Source organism: Hypanus sabinus, chromosome 12 (assembly GCF_030144855.1).
Source record: "Hypanus sabinus isolate sHypSab1 chromosome 12, sHypSab1.hap1, whole genome shotgun sequence".
Taxonomy (NCBI): Eukaryota; Metazoa; Chordata; class Chondrichthyes; order Myliobatiformes; family Dasyatidae; genus Hypanus; species Hypanus sabinus.
In genome coordinates, this window is record NC_082717.1 from 33,270,951 (window position 1) to 33,283,317 (window position 12,367).

General features: G+C 37.8%; 1 protein-coding gene across 3 annotated transcripts in view; it reads right to left on the bottom strand.

Annotated features, from left to right (window-relative positions):
• The window catches only part of srbd1 (S1 RNA binding domain 1), a 303,090-nt gene extending 292,968 nt beyond the window's left edge, over positions 1-10,122 (bottom strand). For 2 of the 3 annotated variants that reach the window (XM_059985738.1, XM_059985736.1), the window contains exons 1-5: positions 9,816-10,100; positions 5,724-5,758; positions 4,992-5,062; positions 3,413-3,641; positions 1,748-2,065 (exon numbers count right to left, since the gene is read on the bottom strand). In XM_059985738.1, coding sequence (XP_059841721.1) covers positions 1,748-2,065; positions 3,413-3,641; positions 4,992-5,062; positions 5,724-5,726 — 621 coding nt within the window. In that variant the 5' untranslated portion in view covers positions 5,727-5,758; positions 9,816-10,100. Of the gene's footprint in view, positions 1-1,747; positions 2,066-3,412; positions 3,642-4,991; positions 5,063-5,723; positions 5,759-9,815 lie in introns of all 3 variants that reach the window. The other variant, XM_059985737.1, reaches the window with a different exon arrangement.
• Positions 10,123-12,367: the final 2,245 nt, after the last annotated feature.

The following is a 12,367-nucleotide window of genomic DNA, read 5'->3' on the forward strand; positions in this document are numbered from 1 at the left end:
CAACATTGTTGCCAATCTCCACTTTTCTTCCAACATCTTCAGAATCAAGATGATTCTGAATACATCACTGAAATATTCAGTGAGTAACCGGACCAGATTTTATCAATTTTCTAACAATGAATATCACAACTTCTATGCTGAGCTTTTATATGGCACCAGTCAGGCTGGACTTGGAGTATTATCAACAGTTTTGGGCCCCATGTCTCAGAAAGGATGTGTTGTCATTGGAGAGAGTACAAAGGAGGTTTATGAAGATGATTCCGGGAGTGAAGGGGTCAACATATGAGGAGCATTTGGCAGGTTTGGGCTTGTACTCACTGGAATTTAGAAGAATGCAGGGGGATTTTATTGACACGTACCAAACGTTGAAAGGACTAGATAGGGTGGATGTGGAGAGGATGTTTCCTATGGTGAGGGTATCCAGGACTAGCGGGCACAGTTTCAAAACTGAGGAGCAATCTTTTAGAACAGAGGGAAGGCGAAATTTTTTTTGACAGGGTAGTGAATCTGTGGAATTCTCTGCCACAGACTGCGGTAAAGGCCATGGGTATATTTAAGGCAGAAGCTGATAGTTGCTTGATTGGTCAGGGCATCAAAGGATATGACAAGAAGGCAGGTATACGGGGTTGAGTGGAATCCGAGATCAGCCATGATGGAATGGCAGAGCAGACTCAATGGGCTGAATGGCCTACTTCTGCTCCTTTGTCTTACTGTCTTATTGACAGACAACAGTCAGTACAGATCAGTAATGACCACTCCTCCAATAGGTGCACCTAAAGGATGCATGTTTAGCCCAGTACACTACTCTCTCTATTCTCATGGCTTTGTGACTTGGCACAACTCAATCATTGTTTGTACATTTGCCAATGACACCGCTAGCAGAATCTCGGATGCCAATGAAGATTCATATAGATGTGAGGTGGATTGGCTGGTTAAGTGGTGTCACAACAACAACCATGCATTCAATGTCAGGAATTGATTGTGGCCTTCAGGAAGAGCAATTAGGACAATGTACACCAGGTCCTCATTGAGGGTTCAACAGTAGAAAATTTTCAGGCTTCAGGTTACTGAACGTCAGCATCTCAGAGGATCCATCCCGGGCCCAAAAGATTGATGCAATCATGAAGATATAGAAGCAGCTCTGCTTCATTCCGAATTTGTGGATATTTGGCCTGCCACCAAAAACTCCAGCAATTTCTTACAGATGTACAATGGAGATTATTCTGACTAGTTGTATCACACCTGGCTCTGATGCACAGGATCAAAAAATGGCTGCAAAGGGTTGCAGACTCAGCCAGCTCCATCATGGACAGAATCTTTGAGGACATCTGCAAAAGACAGTGCCCCAGGAAGGCAACATGCATCAGTGATGACCCTGACCATCCACGACATGTCTTCTTCTTGTCTTACAATCAGGAAAAAGGTATAGTACTCTGAGTACTTACACTCAATGATTCAGAAACAGCAGCTTCTTCTCTACCATCAGGTTTCTGAACAGTCCATGAACTAATTAACACTTCCATTAATCCTCTTTTGCACTATTTTATTCTATATTGCAATAAGTCTTGCACTATACTGCGGCCACACAGTAACAACATGTACCAGTGACAATAAACCCCAATTCTGAATAGAGATAATATGGGGAGTCAGTGCTATTGCAAAGTAAATATATTCAAATTTAGAACAAAAAACCTCTTACCTAAACAGCAATCTTGTGTAATATAACTAAGCAATGAAGTGTACATACCTGGATTATATTCCAGTTCATTTGCAGCTCCCCGATCTCTACATTTCCTCGTTCGAATTTTACAGGTTTCCCTTCAGGGTTCTTCTCAGTCTTCTGCTTCTTTAGAGCAGGCTCATCCCATGTAAAGCTTATATCTTCTTCCTTAATTTCATTCAAATGCATGCTTGTAGACGGCTGCTCAACTTTAACATGGCAGTGCTCAATTTCTTTCTGCACTGAAGTTTGTTGAGCATCTCCCTTTTGTTTTAAGTTTCCTAAGTCTTGTTTACTTTGTGAAGGCAATATATCTTCATTATTGTTCACAACTGGAAATGTTTCCTGTGAGATAAATAACACTTTATGAGTCACACACAAAAGAACAACATGTTTTTTTTATTCAATCTAGTCTATCACTTCAATACTTTGAGCTCAAATTGAATAAAATTACAATTCACTTCCACCATGTGTTTGGTTGAATATCATTAAAGGAGCAGATGACTTTGTACTACTTTATTTTACCCATTGCAAGCTCTGCCTTCTGAGGGTACCAAAGACTTACTTGATCAAAGAGTTCCAATCACCATTCATTTTTCACCCTTGTACCCAGCATTCACTTGTAATTGCATTTGACTATAGTAGAAAAAGAGATTACCAATACCATCTCCAGATATTTCCACTCAGTTTCAGTATAAACTTTCTGAACAGTGATTGTTAGGTAAGCTAGATGGGGGAACCAGACAATTTTCTTTTCTTAAACTAGGGTACCATCTGTAACCAGCAAAACTCAGGACAAACCAGAAATTAAATCAGCATTTCTATATGTCATAACTGTGTTACAGTGAGCATCAGGAATGTTATCACAATTGTATTATTAAGACGTCCATCAAACCTGCTCTATGTGCCAATTTGACAGATGTACAAAAATGTAAAGTCAACATTCCCATTTGTTTTCATCAATGACTCAGGCTAACAATAATAAAGATTTACAAAGTTTATTATGAACTTTTCTGTGATAATGATTTGTGGCAAGTATGCCAGCAATTTTTATGCATGAACTAATTAACAAATTAATTAGCTGATTGGTGTATCATGCTTTATGTGTACATACAGGTCCTTAGGAATATTATTCCTTAAAAAGTAGTCAACTAAATGTTCATCTTTTCTCGTTTTCTTCATCAAATCTACAATTTATAGTACTGGACTATATAAACTCGCGGATCAATAAAATGTGTGTGCCATATTAAACAAAGGTAAATCAGATCCCAAGTTTTTGGAGCAGTTAACTATTGCTATGTTATCGTGGCCTTAGTAGCCTTGCCAGCAGCCTTAGTCATATCAGTGTTATTTTGTTAACTGAGGGATGTCCAAGTGTCTATCTGCCACAAATTGTGAGAAGTTACTGTAAAGTAACAACAAATGCTTTCTTGCTAATATTCTACCCATCACAGGCCAAGTCCTGAGGACTCCCACCAATAAGCTGGTCTAGCCTGCTCAGACTTGTAAAAACACCCAAATCTTGCTGTTAGAAACGGCATTGTAGGATAACCTCTTTTAGACTTTCCTGTTACGTTTTACAAGGAAGATTCACATCTTACCACCTCATTGACAATGCATTAGTGTACCACAATTATGTCTAACAATTAGTCCGTTTCTTTTGTTAACTTTGACAGAAAATAACTTTCGCACCAAAATATTCTGGTCCACATCAGGCTTCACTTTTGTTTTCTTTCTGGATGTTTTAACGGCTGTTTTGCTCGTAGATCTTTTCACTGTAGCCTTTTTGGTTGCAGCACTTTCTTGTTTGGACTTTATTTTCTTTCTTGCAGTCACTGTTTTTCCTGCAATACTTTTTTTGGTCTTTTTTGCAACTGTAGTTTTTGGCACCCATTCTTCCTCGGAATCAGGATCAGAAGCTCTATGTGATAAAAACATATGTGATTAAAAGAATTAGATTCAAGTAGAAGAATATTTTCCATTTGACACAATAATCAGGGGGGAAAAATAGAAAATGCTCTGCAAGTTAAGACAATGAACCTGTGCAAAAGAAACTCCAATACATAAAGTTCTCATGGGGCAAAGGGAAGCAAAAGCCTCTCCATTTTCCCATAATCAGACACTCTCTTAGTAGTTGGAATGAAGAAATGTGGCTTCCACTGTTGGAAATTAATACAAATAATGCAATCAACTGCAGGGGCTTCCAGCCTGGGGTCCAAGGACCCCCCCCCCCCCCGGTTAATGGCAGAGGTCCATGACATAAAAAAGGTTGGGAAACTCTGCCCTGCAATGTTTCTTTTCTAAAGAATAGTAAATTAAGACAATATAAGGAAAAAACTAAATACTTCAGTATTTCAACAAAGGTAATTAAAAAAATGTTCCTCATCTCAATGCACAGGCAAACAGTAGTCAACAGCTCACTGTCCTAGTGACGAAACCTCAGTGATGGCAGGTATTCATTAGTCTCAGAATAAGCTGTTACCCAGCCTGGCAGTCCTGGTCCTGATGCTCCTGTACTTCCTTCCTAATGGTAGTGTGTCAAAGAGACTGAGGGAAGGGTCGTAGGGATCCACAACAAATGTCACCAATAGGGCGGGGAGGAAGACCCCAGTGATCCTCTCATCGGTTTTAATATCCTTTCTCGGGTTTTGCAGCCCAGTGCCTTGAAGCTTACATACCACACAATGGTACAGCCAGACAATTACTCTCAGTAGTGCTCTTGTAATAAATTGTTAGAGTGGAGGCAGGGAGACTTGCTCCTCCCAGTCTCCTCAGAAACTGTACATGCTGCAGTGCCTTCTTGACTAGTGAGGTAGGGTAGTGTTGTGGGTCCAGGCGAAATAGTCCATTATGTGCACAACAAGGAACTTTGTGCTCTTTACTCCTTCCGTGGCCAGCCATTGATGTGCAATGAACAGTAGTCAACCTGCGCCTTCCAGAAGTCCACAATTATCTCTCTTGTCTTGACCATGTTGAGAGTCAGGTTGTTGTTCTTTGACAAGTCTCTCTATCTCCATCCTGTATGCCGACACACTACTGTTGTATCACCAATGAACTTGATGATGCAGTTTGAGCTGGATCTGGTAGTGCATCATGAGTCAGCAGCATGAACAGCAGCAAACTTGTAAATAAATGTAACTTACTTAATAAATATAAAACAAAATAAGCCAATATATTTGAAGGAACCCAGTATTTCAACTGCATCAAAAGGAAAGGAGAATAACATTCACTACAACTAAAAATATCAAACATATTGAAGAAATTAACTTACAAATCCAGAAATGAGTCTTCTTCTTCTTCTTCTTCTTCAGAAAATGGTCTTTTTTGACCTGTTGTTGACATCTGTAAATTAATTTGAATCAGTATAATTTATCAAAAAAAACAAGTTCATAATAATCAAACAAGACTGCTATCTAACCAACCAGCTTCAAGGCTATTCTTGTCAATTGTCTCATATTAATTTAACCATGAAACTTTCATATTGAAGTTGCACAGCCAGATTAGGAAACTGCCTGACAACAAAATAAACAACAGCATAAAGTAGTCATTCTAATCATTGTTCAGATTTTCAGCAAATCATTTTAATGTGCACAAACTAACTTCTAATTTTAACAGACTGACAATTGCTAATTTGTAGTTCTTTCATCTTTTATTAGTGTGCTTGATGTTAGAGGCAGTGATGTAAATATTCTACATTCTCATGGATTCTATTGTCTTTCTTTGACGTGGCTGCTTGTAAGAAAATGAACCTTAAGATTGAATGTGGTATACCTACTTGGATAATAAACAAATTTTGAATTTTTGAACATTACCCTCAATGCCAAACAAACAATATGATGTATCAGACCTGCAAATTTATCATATCTGTAGATAAAGCAATTATTCTACTCATTATTATTACATTGTTTCTCATATTCACCTTTTGTTTAGAACATTTTAATAGGATTTTAAATTTTTACCATTTTTATTACTTAAAATTTTTAATGCCAAAAATGTTACGTACCATGCATTACTGATGAAGTCAACGTATTTCAATATCTTCAGCAAACAAAGAAAAATGTTAAACATGTGTAAATAACTCGTGAATTTTTATTCTAAACATTCAATACAAGAAAAAACAAAAAAAATTCCATTCAGATAGCATGCCATTTCATGCCTTTTCTTGTATTTAATGAATGACTTAATATGTTGTTTCCAAAATTGCTGCTCAGGCAATTTATCAATCATACAAAGCATAGAATATATAATAGCATTTCTGATTATTATTACAAGACATATATGGCATTACATGTTGTTTTTTGCCATTACTCTGACCCATTTTGAAAATAGTTTGGAAGAGGATAATTTTAAATTCTGCACAACTTTATCTGTAGTTTTTTTTTGCAAGATTTTAATCTGTCTGTCAAGAAATACTAGAAGTTGGAACAGGGGACAACAGCTCTTAAAAGAAAAGGTTAAACCTCCACAACTGCAACCCAAAAGGCAACTAATCTGGCAGCTCTCTCAAAATTGAACACAAACAGCCCACAACAACTTGCACATATTCAAGGAGAAATAAATAAGAGCTGAACTTAATTAAAATTTTGTGATTATAATAAATCTGAAAAATACACAATTTCTAATACTAAATAGCTATTTTCTCCCAATTTCGCATTCTGTGTTTTAATACAATTCCATAAATTTGGTCTCAAATCTTCGCAATGTTTTCAGTGTCATCTGCCATTTTTAAAGTACATCAATTATGCATCATGTAACAGATTCACTGCAAACACTTGCATGATATCAGTGTATGCCTGAATGCATTATACCATATGAAGGCATGACATTCTAAATCTACAATGTTCACACCAAGGACACAGGCTGGCTCTCTATGTATGTCTGTGATTCATCTGTGCAGAAACTGCACCTACTGTAGGTCCATCATTATAACTATGCATTAGACATTTAGAACTATGCTCATTTCAACTGTAGTTAAATTTAGTACAAACATAAATCATACATGCCAATCTAGAAAATTGGTAGGCTAACTCGCAGCTTCACAAAAATTCTGAAAATCTGTACATACGCATCTCCAATACTCCTTTATCCTTTCCATCCCCTAATGGGGGGAAAATCAATAGCACGTGCAAAAGGCATTAAGTGCAACATCACAACTAAATGTAACTACATTCTGGGAGTGCCTAACACAACAAATTACCAATGGCATTTTGACAGGTTTTTCCTACTGGAAAGCTGGAGGTTTGACTTGAATATGTGGTCTTATCAATATACAAAATTGTCTCAAAGTGCTTCATAGAGGGCATTAAAAGTCAAAATTTGGTATAGCGCTATTGGAACGTGTTCAAAGAAGTAGGTTTCAAAGATCATCTTAAAGGAGAGGAATATCGACTTGCACACTGACCCATCACAGGTACCTCTACCAGAAGCAGGCCGTCTTGTCAAGCAATCCATTGCAAGTAACGGGAAGCAAAGGATAGCGATATCCAAAAAAGATGCAAGATTCCACATTTTTCAGGGTCCTTAATATCACTGATATGGCTGTATATAATCCTGTCCAGTATTCTGCATTCTGTTATAGTTTTTCCCTTGGACTGCCTCATGGTACTTAAGTTTTGAAATTATCTGTATGGATGTCTTACAATACTCTGTTTTCCACTGTACCTTGGTCCATTTCATAATAAACCAATACCAATAATCAAATGGCAAATAATATTTTCCATTTATATAGTGCATTCAATATACCAACATGATGTGAATAACAAAGAGGAGCATGTCTTATCGCAGCATAATTAAAGAGGCAGAGAAACAGTAGCATTTTGGAAGCAATTTCCTGAGCCTAAAGCCTTGGCATCTGAGGGAATAAGAGGCAACTGAAACACAGAGCAATGAAGAGGTTAGCATTAAACGTGGAGATTTGTAGGATTCAAAAATCCAGAGGTAGAATCAGATGAGGCCTGGAAGTAATTGAAATTAAAGGTGAGGATTTTAATTTTGGAACAATGCTTAAATATTAACTGACAAATGTTGGAAAACCAAGCTGTTATGTGAAGACTTTCACCTCTACAGCAAGCACTCAAATGCAACTATACAGATTTTTTAACACAGCACAAGACTTCAAGGAATTAATCAAGCACAAATCCATAAAAACAAGTACCGGGAGATTGTAAAACTAAAAGTTTGGACAAAGAGGATTAAAAAGGAAGAGTAAAACATACAGAAGCAATAAAAAAAAACACAGCAACATGTTTCACATCATCGTCCTAAAACAGTTTTTCTGGAGACATTGCCTGATCTGCTCAGTATTTCCAATATTCTCTGGTTTTGCTTCAGATTAAATTAGTATTTGCAGCATTTTTGAATTTCACAGAGGCCAAGAGTTTTACAGAACAAGTGCCAAAGTTTTGGTAGCAGAGGGCATGCATACTGACAGAATAAAACAAAGAGAGAGTCACTATTGAAAGGAGTTTAGAGATTTCAAAAGCTTGTAAGAGTGGATCAGGTGACAACAGTAGGAAAGGCAGGGACTGGAAAACAAATATAATAAGTACACACTATGAAAATGCACAATCATAATAGATCAAGGTTGTTTTCTAGGAAAGACAACAGTTCAGAGTATTGAAAACATTAACTAGCACTAACACTGAGGAGAGCTTTGATGGTCAACGCGGCAGGGTCAATGTTGAGCTGCGCTCCAAGGTAGAAGTGCTTACTGATGGAATAGATACAGCCAGAAGTTTACACCAAATTCAAACATGACACATAAGTTAAGAACATTAGTATACAGTTTCAAATATTTCTCAGGAACAGAAAAACATGTAGAAAGGGAATGCAGGCTGTGGCAGGAATGAAAGCAATTGTTTCATTCTTGCTGCACATCACATGCAAGATTTTTGTTTTGCATACCGTCAATGGGTGTAAAGAGTGGATTCCAGCAAGTTGGTCCACATCGGGACCAGTACATTTTGGCCTAATTAGGCAGCTCCCCCAATTAGCCAGTTTCATGGAAATAGTTTGAAAAGTATATTTTAAAAAATCTACCATTTAACTGAGTAGGGAATTATGCATTTAAATAAAAAAACAGAACAAATTAGAACACTATCAATACTACTACAGTATTATAAAACTGTGTACTGGTTCCTAATAGTTATTGACAGAGGAATACATCCAGTGTATGCTGCAGCGTTCTCTTGATTGACTGTAAATGAACAAAATCAGTGCAGTCTGAGGAAGGCAGTCCATTATTCTAGTGTAGATGATGGAATGCCTTCATATAACCCTTTCGATGATTGCATCCTCCAAATTTTAATTTTCATTTAAACTTTCAATATGATTTTTGATAGCTTCAAATTCTTTGTAGTTCTTAAATTGTTGAAGTAGTGAAATCCCTTCATTTTCACTCTAGGCCTTTTCTGCCATCTGCAAGCCTGAATACTTGAAAAGGCAGTGAGCAAACCAGTTCTGAATTTTACTGTTTATTTCTCACGAACTAACAGTGATAAAAAAAAATCACTGCTTTTTGAATGTAAACAAGCACAAAACTGCTCGCTCTAAGCATGGTGTAGTGTCTAACATTTACGCTCCTCTATTAAGCAGCATAGCATTCCAAATAATCCGTCTATTTTCTCAATTAGTTTTTGGTCTTTGAGAGATGTCTCAAAAAAGGTGGCTGGCCCGATGTCCCAATTAACTGGAATCCACTGTAGTAAATGTATTAAATAGCAAGCAGGATTTATCTTAAAGGAATGGAATGCTTTACTTATCAGCACATGCATTTTCTCTATTGATTTATCGTAAGATTAGCTGTTTATGCAACCTCTTTAGGAACCAGTAATTGAGAGTCGTTGCTAATAGCGGGAGTGATTACTTCGCCCCGAATAAATTTCCAAATGATATAACAGACGGAAAGCGGTTGGTAAATCAGCCGCAGGTTTACAGCATCAAAGAAATGCAACAGGTTGTGGGTGACTTCTGCTTAGGATGGGCTCGCGCCAGCATTCCCCCTGCCGAGCCCACAAAGCAAACCCGGCCGTGTTCTGCCTTCTTTCTCTAGATGCTATCGGTTAGTGGGGGAATTGGCAGCATATTGTAAATTTACCGAGTTTTCACCACTATATGAAGTGAGTATACGGCTGGTGAACACAATCCGCCTCCACGTCCCACGGTTCCTTCACTAAAAGGCTCCCCGCTTCCGCCAGCTGAAAGCTCCCGTTGACCATTCAAACCGAGGGGCGTTAATTATTGCTCGTAAGCACAATCCTCACTTAATCAACATAGGACTCTTTCGATGATTATTTGCCATGAATAATAAAAAAAAATTTAATTCCAGGCACACCTGAAATAATACAAAATATATTTGCTTCCCTGCCCGAACCTCCGTGGAGTCCCGTGTGCCTGTCTCTGAGAAGTACGCGTGCGCACTAGTACAAAGTTCATTGGCTGTGCGCATGTCGGTGTTCACCAATGGCTTTTCACAAATATCGATCGTGTTTCACTCCGTCAAAGAGACAGTTCGTGGTAGATTAAGTTTTAATTAGATCGAGAAATAAATAAAATTATACTCAAGTAGGATTGCAATATTCCTTTTTGTGTCAGCTGCTCAGTTTCTGTCAGTTAGCCGAAAGTTCTAATGATTACTGGTGTTTTATTATGTATTTATGTCTTTCGTGGTGAAATGCTTAGAAGTCATTAACATCACATGATGTTTAGTTTTCGGCAACAGTACAGTGCAAGACATGAAATATTATAAATTACAAAATAAATGATACAAAGTCGTTGAGTGCAGGTTTTCAGGCTTCTGTACCTCTTCACCACTGACAGTATCCAGAGAGACCATGTCCCAAATTGCGAGGATCTGTCATGACTGGTGCTGCCTTTTGAAGATGTCCTCAATGGTTGGGAGGGTTAACGACTGGTGGAACTGGCTGAGTTTACAGTCTCTTGCATTGGAGCTTCCATAAGTGACAGTGCTACAACCAGTCAGAAATCTCTCTACCATACATCTGCAGAAGTTTGCAAGGGAATTCGATAACAAATCAAAACTCCTCAAACTCTTAATGAAATGGAGCCAAAGTAGAGCCTGAGATATTGATGCCCAAGAACTCAATACTGCTCACTATTTTCACAAATGTCTTTAAAGTCTCTCCGTGGTCATCCATCTAGGGTGAGGACACAATACCCTGCTTCTCTACATTAAAGGCTTGTGGAGGCTTAGTTATTGAAAGATCACTAGATAATAGGAGCATCAAGGAGAATAAGGAAAGGCTAGAAAAGTAACGTTGGATCATATGGCTGAATGGTCTATTTCTGCATCTGTTCAGTATGTTCTACTGTCTATCCATCCATAGACAGATCATCATAACCATACTAGTAACAAGTTTTCTCCTGGTGATGTATCTGTGAACCTACCTTTGGCTTCCCCCTCACTCACCATCCCTCCCCCCTCCATCATGAACGCTCCCTCCCAGTTTTGTATTTTAGCTTCTTAGAAAGATCAAATGAAAATGGTGTTTGTTCTATTTATCAGTTGATTGTACTGTGTCAACTGCCTTAAATACCCTAGTTTGTCTAAATATTGTTGCTTCTCTAAGAACTAATGTAGACTTTTTTTAATCCAATAGATATTGAAATGACAATAGATAATGTATTTCCATAACTCCATCACATAGCCACTTGTTTCATTGATAGATTGAGTCACACAATATAGACATCAGTCTTTTGGGCCACCACCTCAAAGCCAATCATCCAAGTCCCCATCAATACTTATCCCATTAACCAGCAGTTGGCCTATAACCCCAAATGCCAAGGCAATTCAAGAGCTTGTCCAGATACTGCAAGAGCACTTGACATCACCACCCCATTCAGGAAATGTGCTCTAGATTTCAACTATCTCTGGGTGGAAAAAGTTCTTTACTAAATTTCTTATCACTTGCCCTAAATCTATGTTCTCTAATATTATGCACCTAGGAAAAAGGGAAAAAAAATCTTTTGTATACCTTAGAATTTTTTTACATCTCTTTTAGTGTTCCTTCAGATTCTGCTGTTCCTAGGAAAACAAACCCACCCTATCCAGCCACTTCTCACAAACGAAATACATACTTTATTATAAGGAACATCTTGTTGAATCACTTCTGCAATCTACTGTACAATCATCACAGTTCAAAATTAATTTATTATCTAAGTATGTATATGTCACCATATACTACCCTGAGATTCATTTTCTTGTGGGCATTCACACCAAATTAAAGATACACAATAAAACCAATGAAAAACTACACACAAACAAAGATAGACAACCAACCATGTGCAAATAATAACAAACTGCAAATGGAAAAAATAATATCAAATAATAATAATAATAATAATAATAATAATCAATAATAAATATTGAGAACATGGGTTGCAGAGTCCTTGACTGAAAGCTAGACCATAGGTTGTGGAATCAGTTCACTTTTGAGGTGAGTGAGGTTATCCACTCTGTTTCAGGAGCCTGATGGTTGGTGGGCAATAACTATTCCTGAATCTGGTGGTGTGGGAGCTAAGGCTCCTATACCTACTTCCTGACGGCAGCAGCAAGAAGAGAGCATGGCCTGGATGGTGGGGGTCCTAAATGATGAAACCATGGTCTTTCTCTTGTGTGGAGACTAGAAC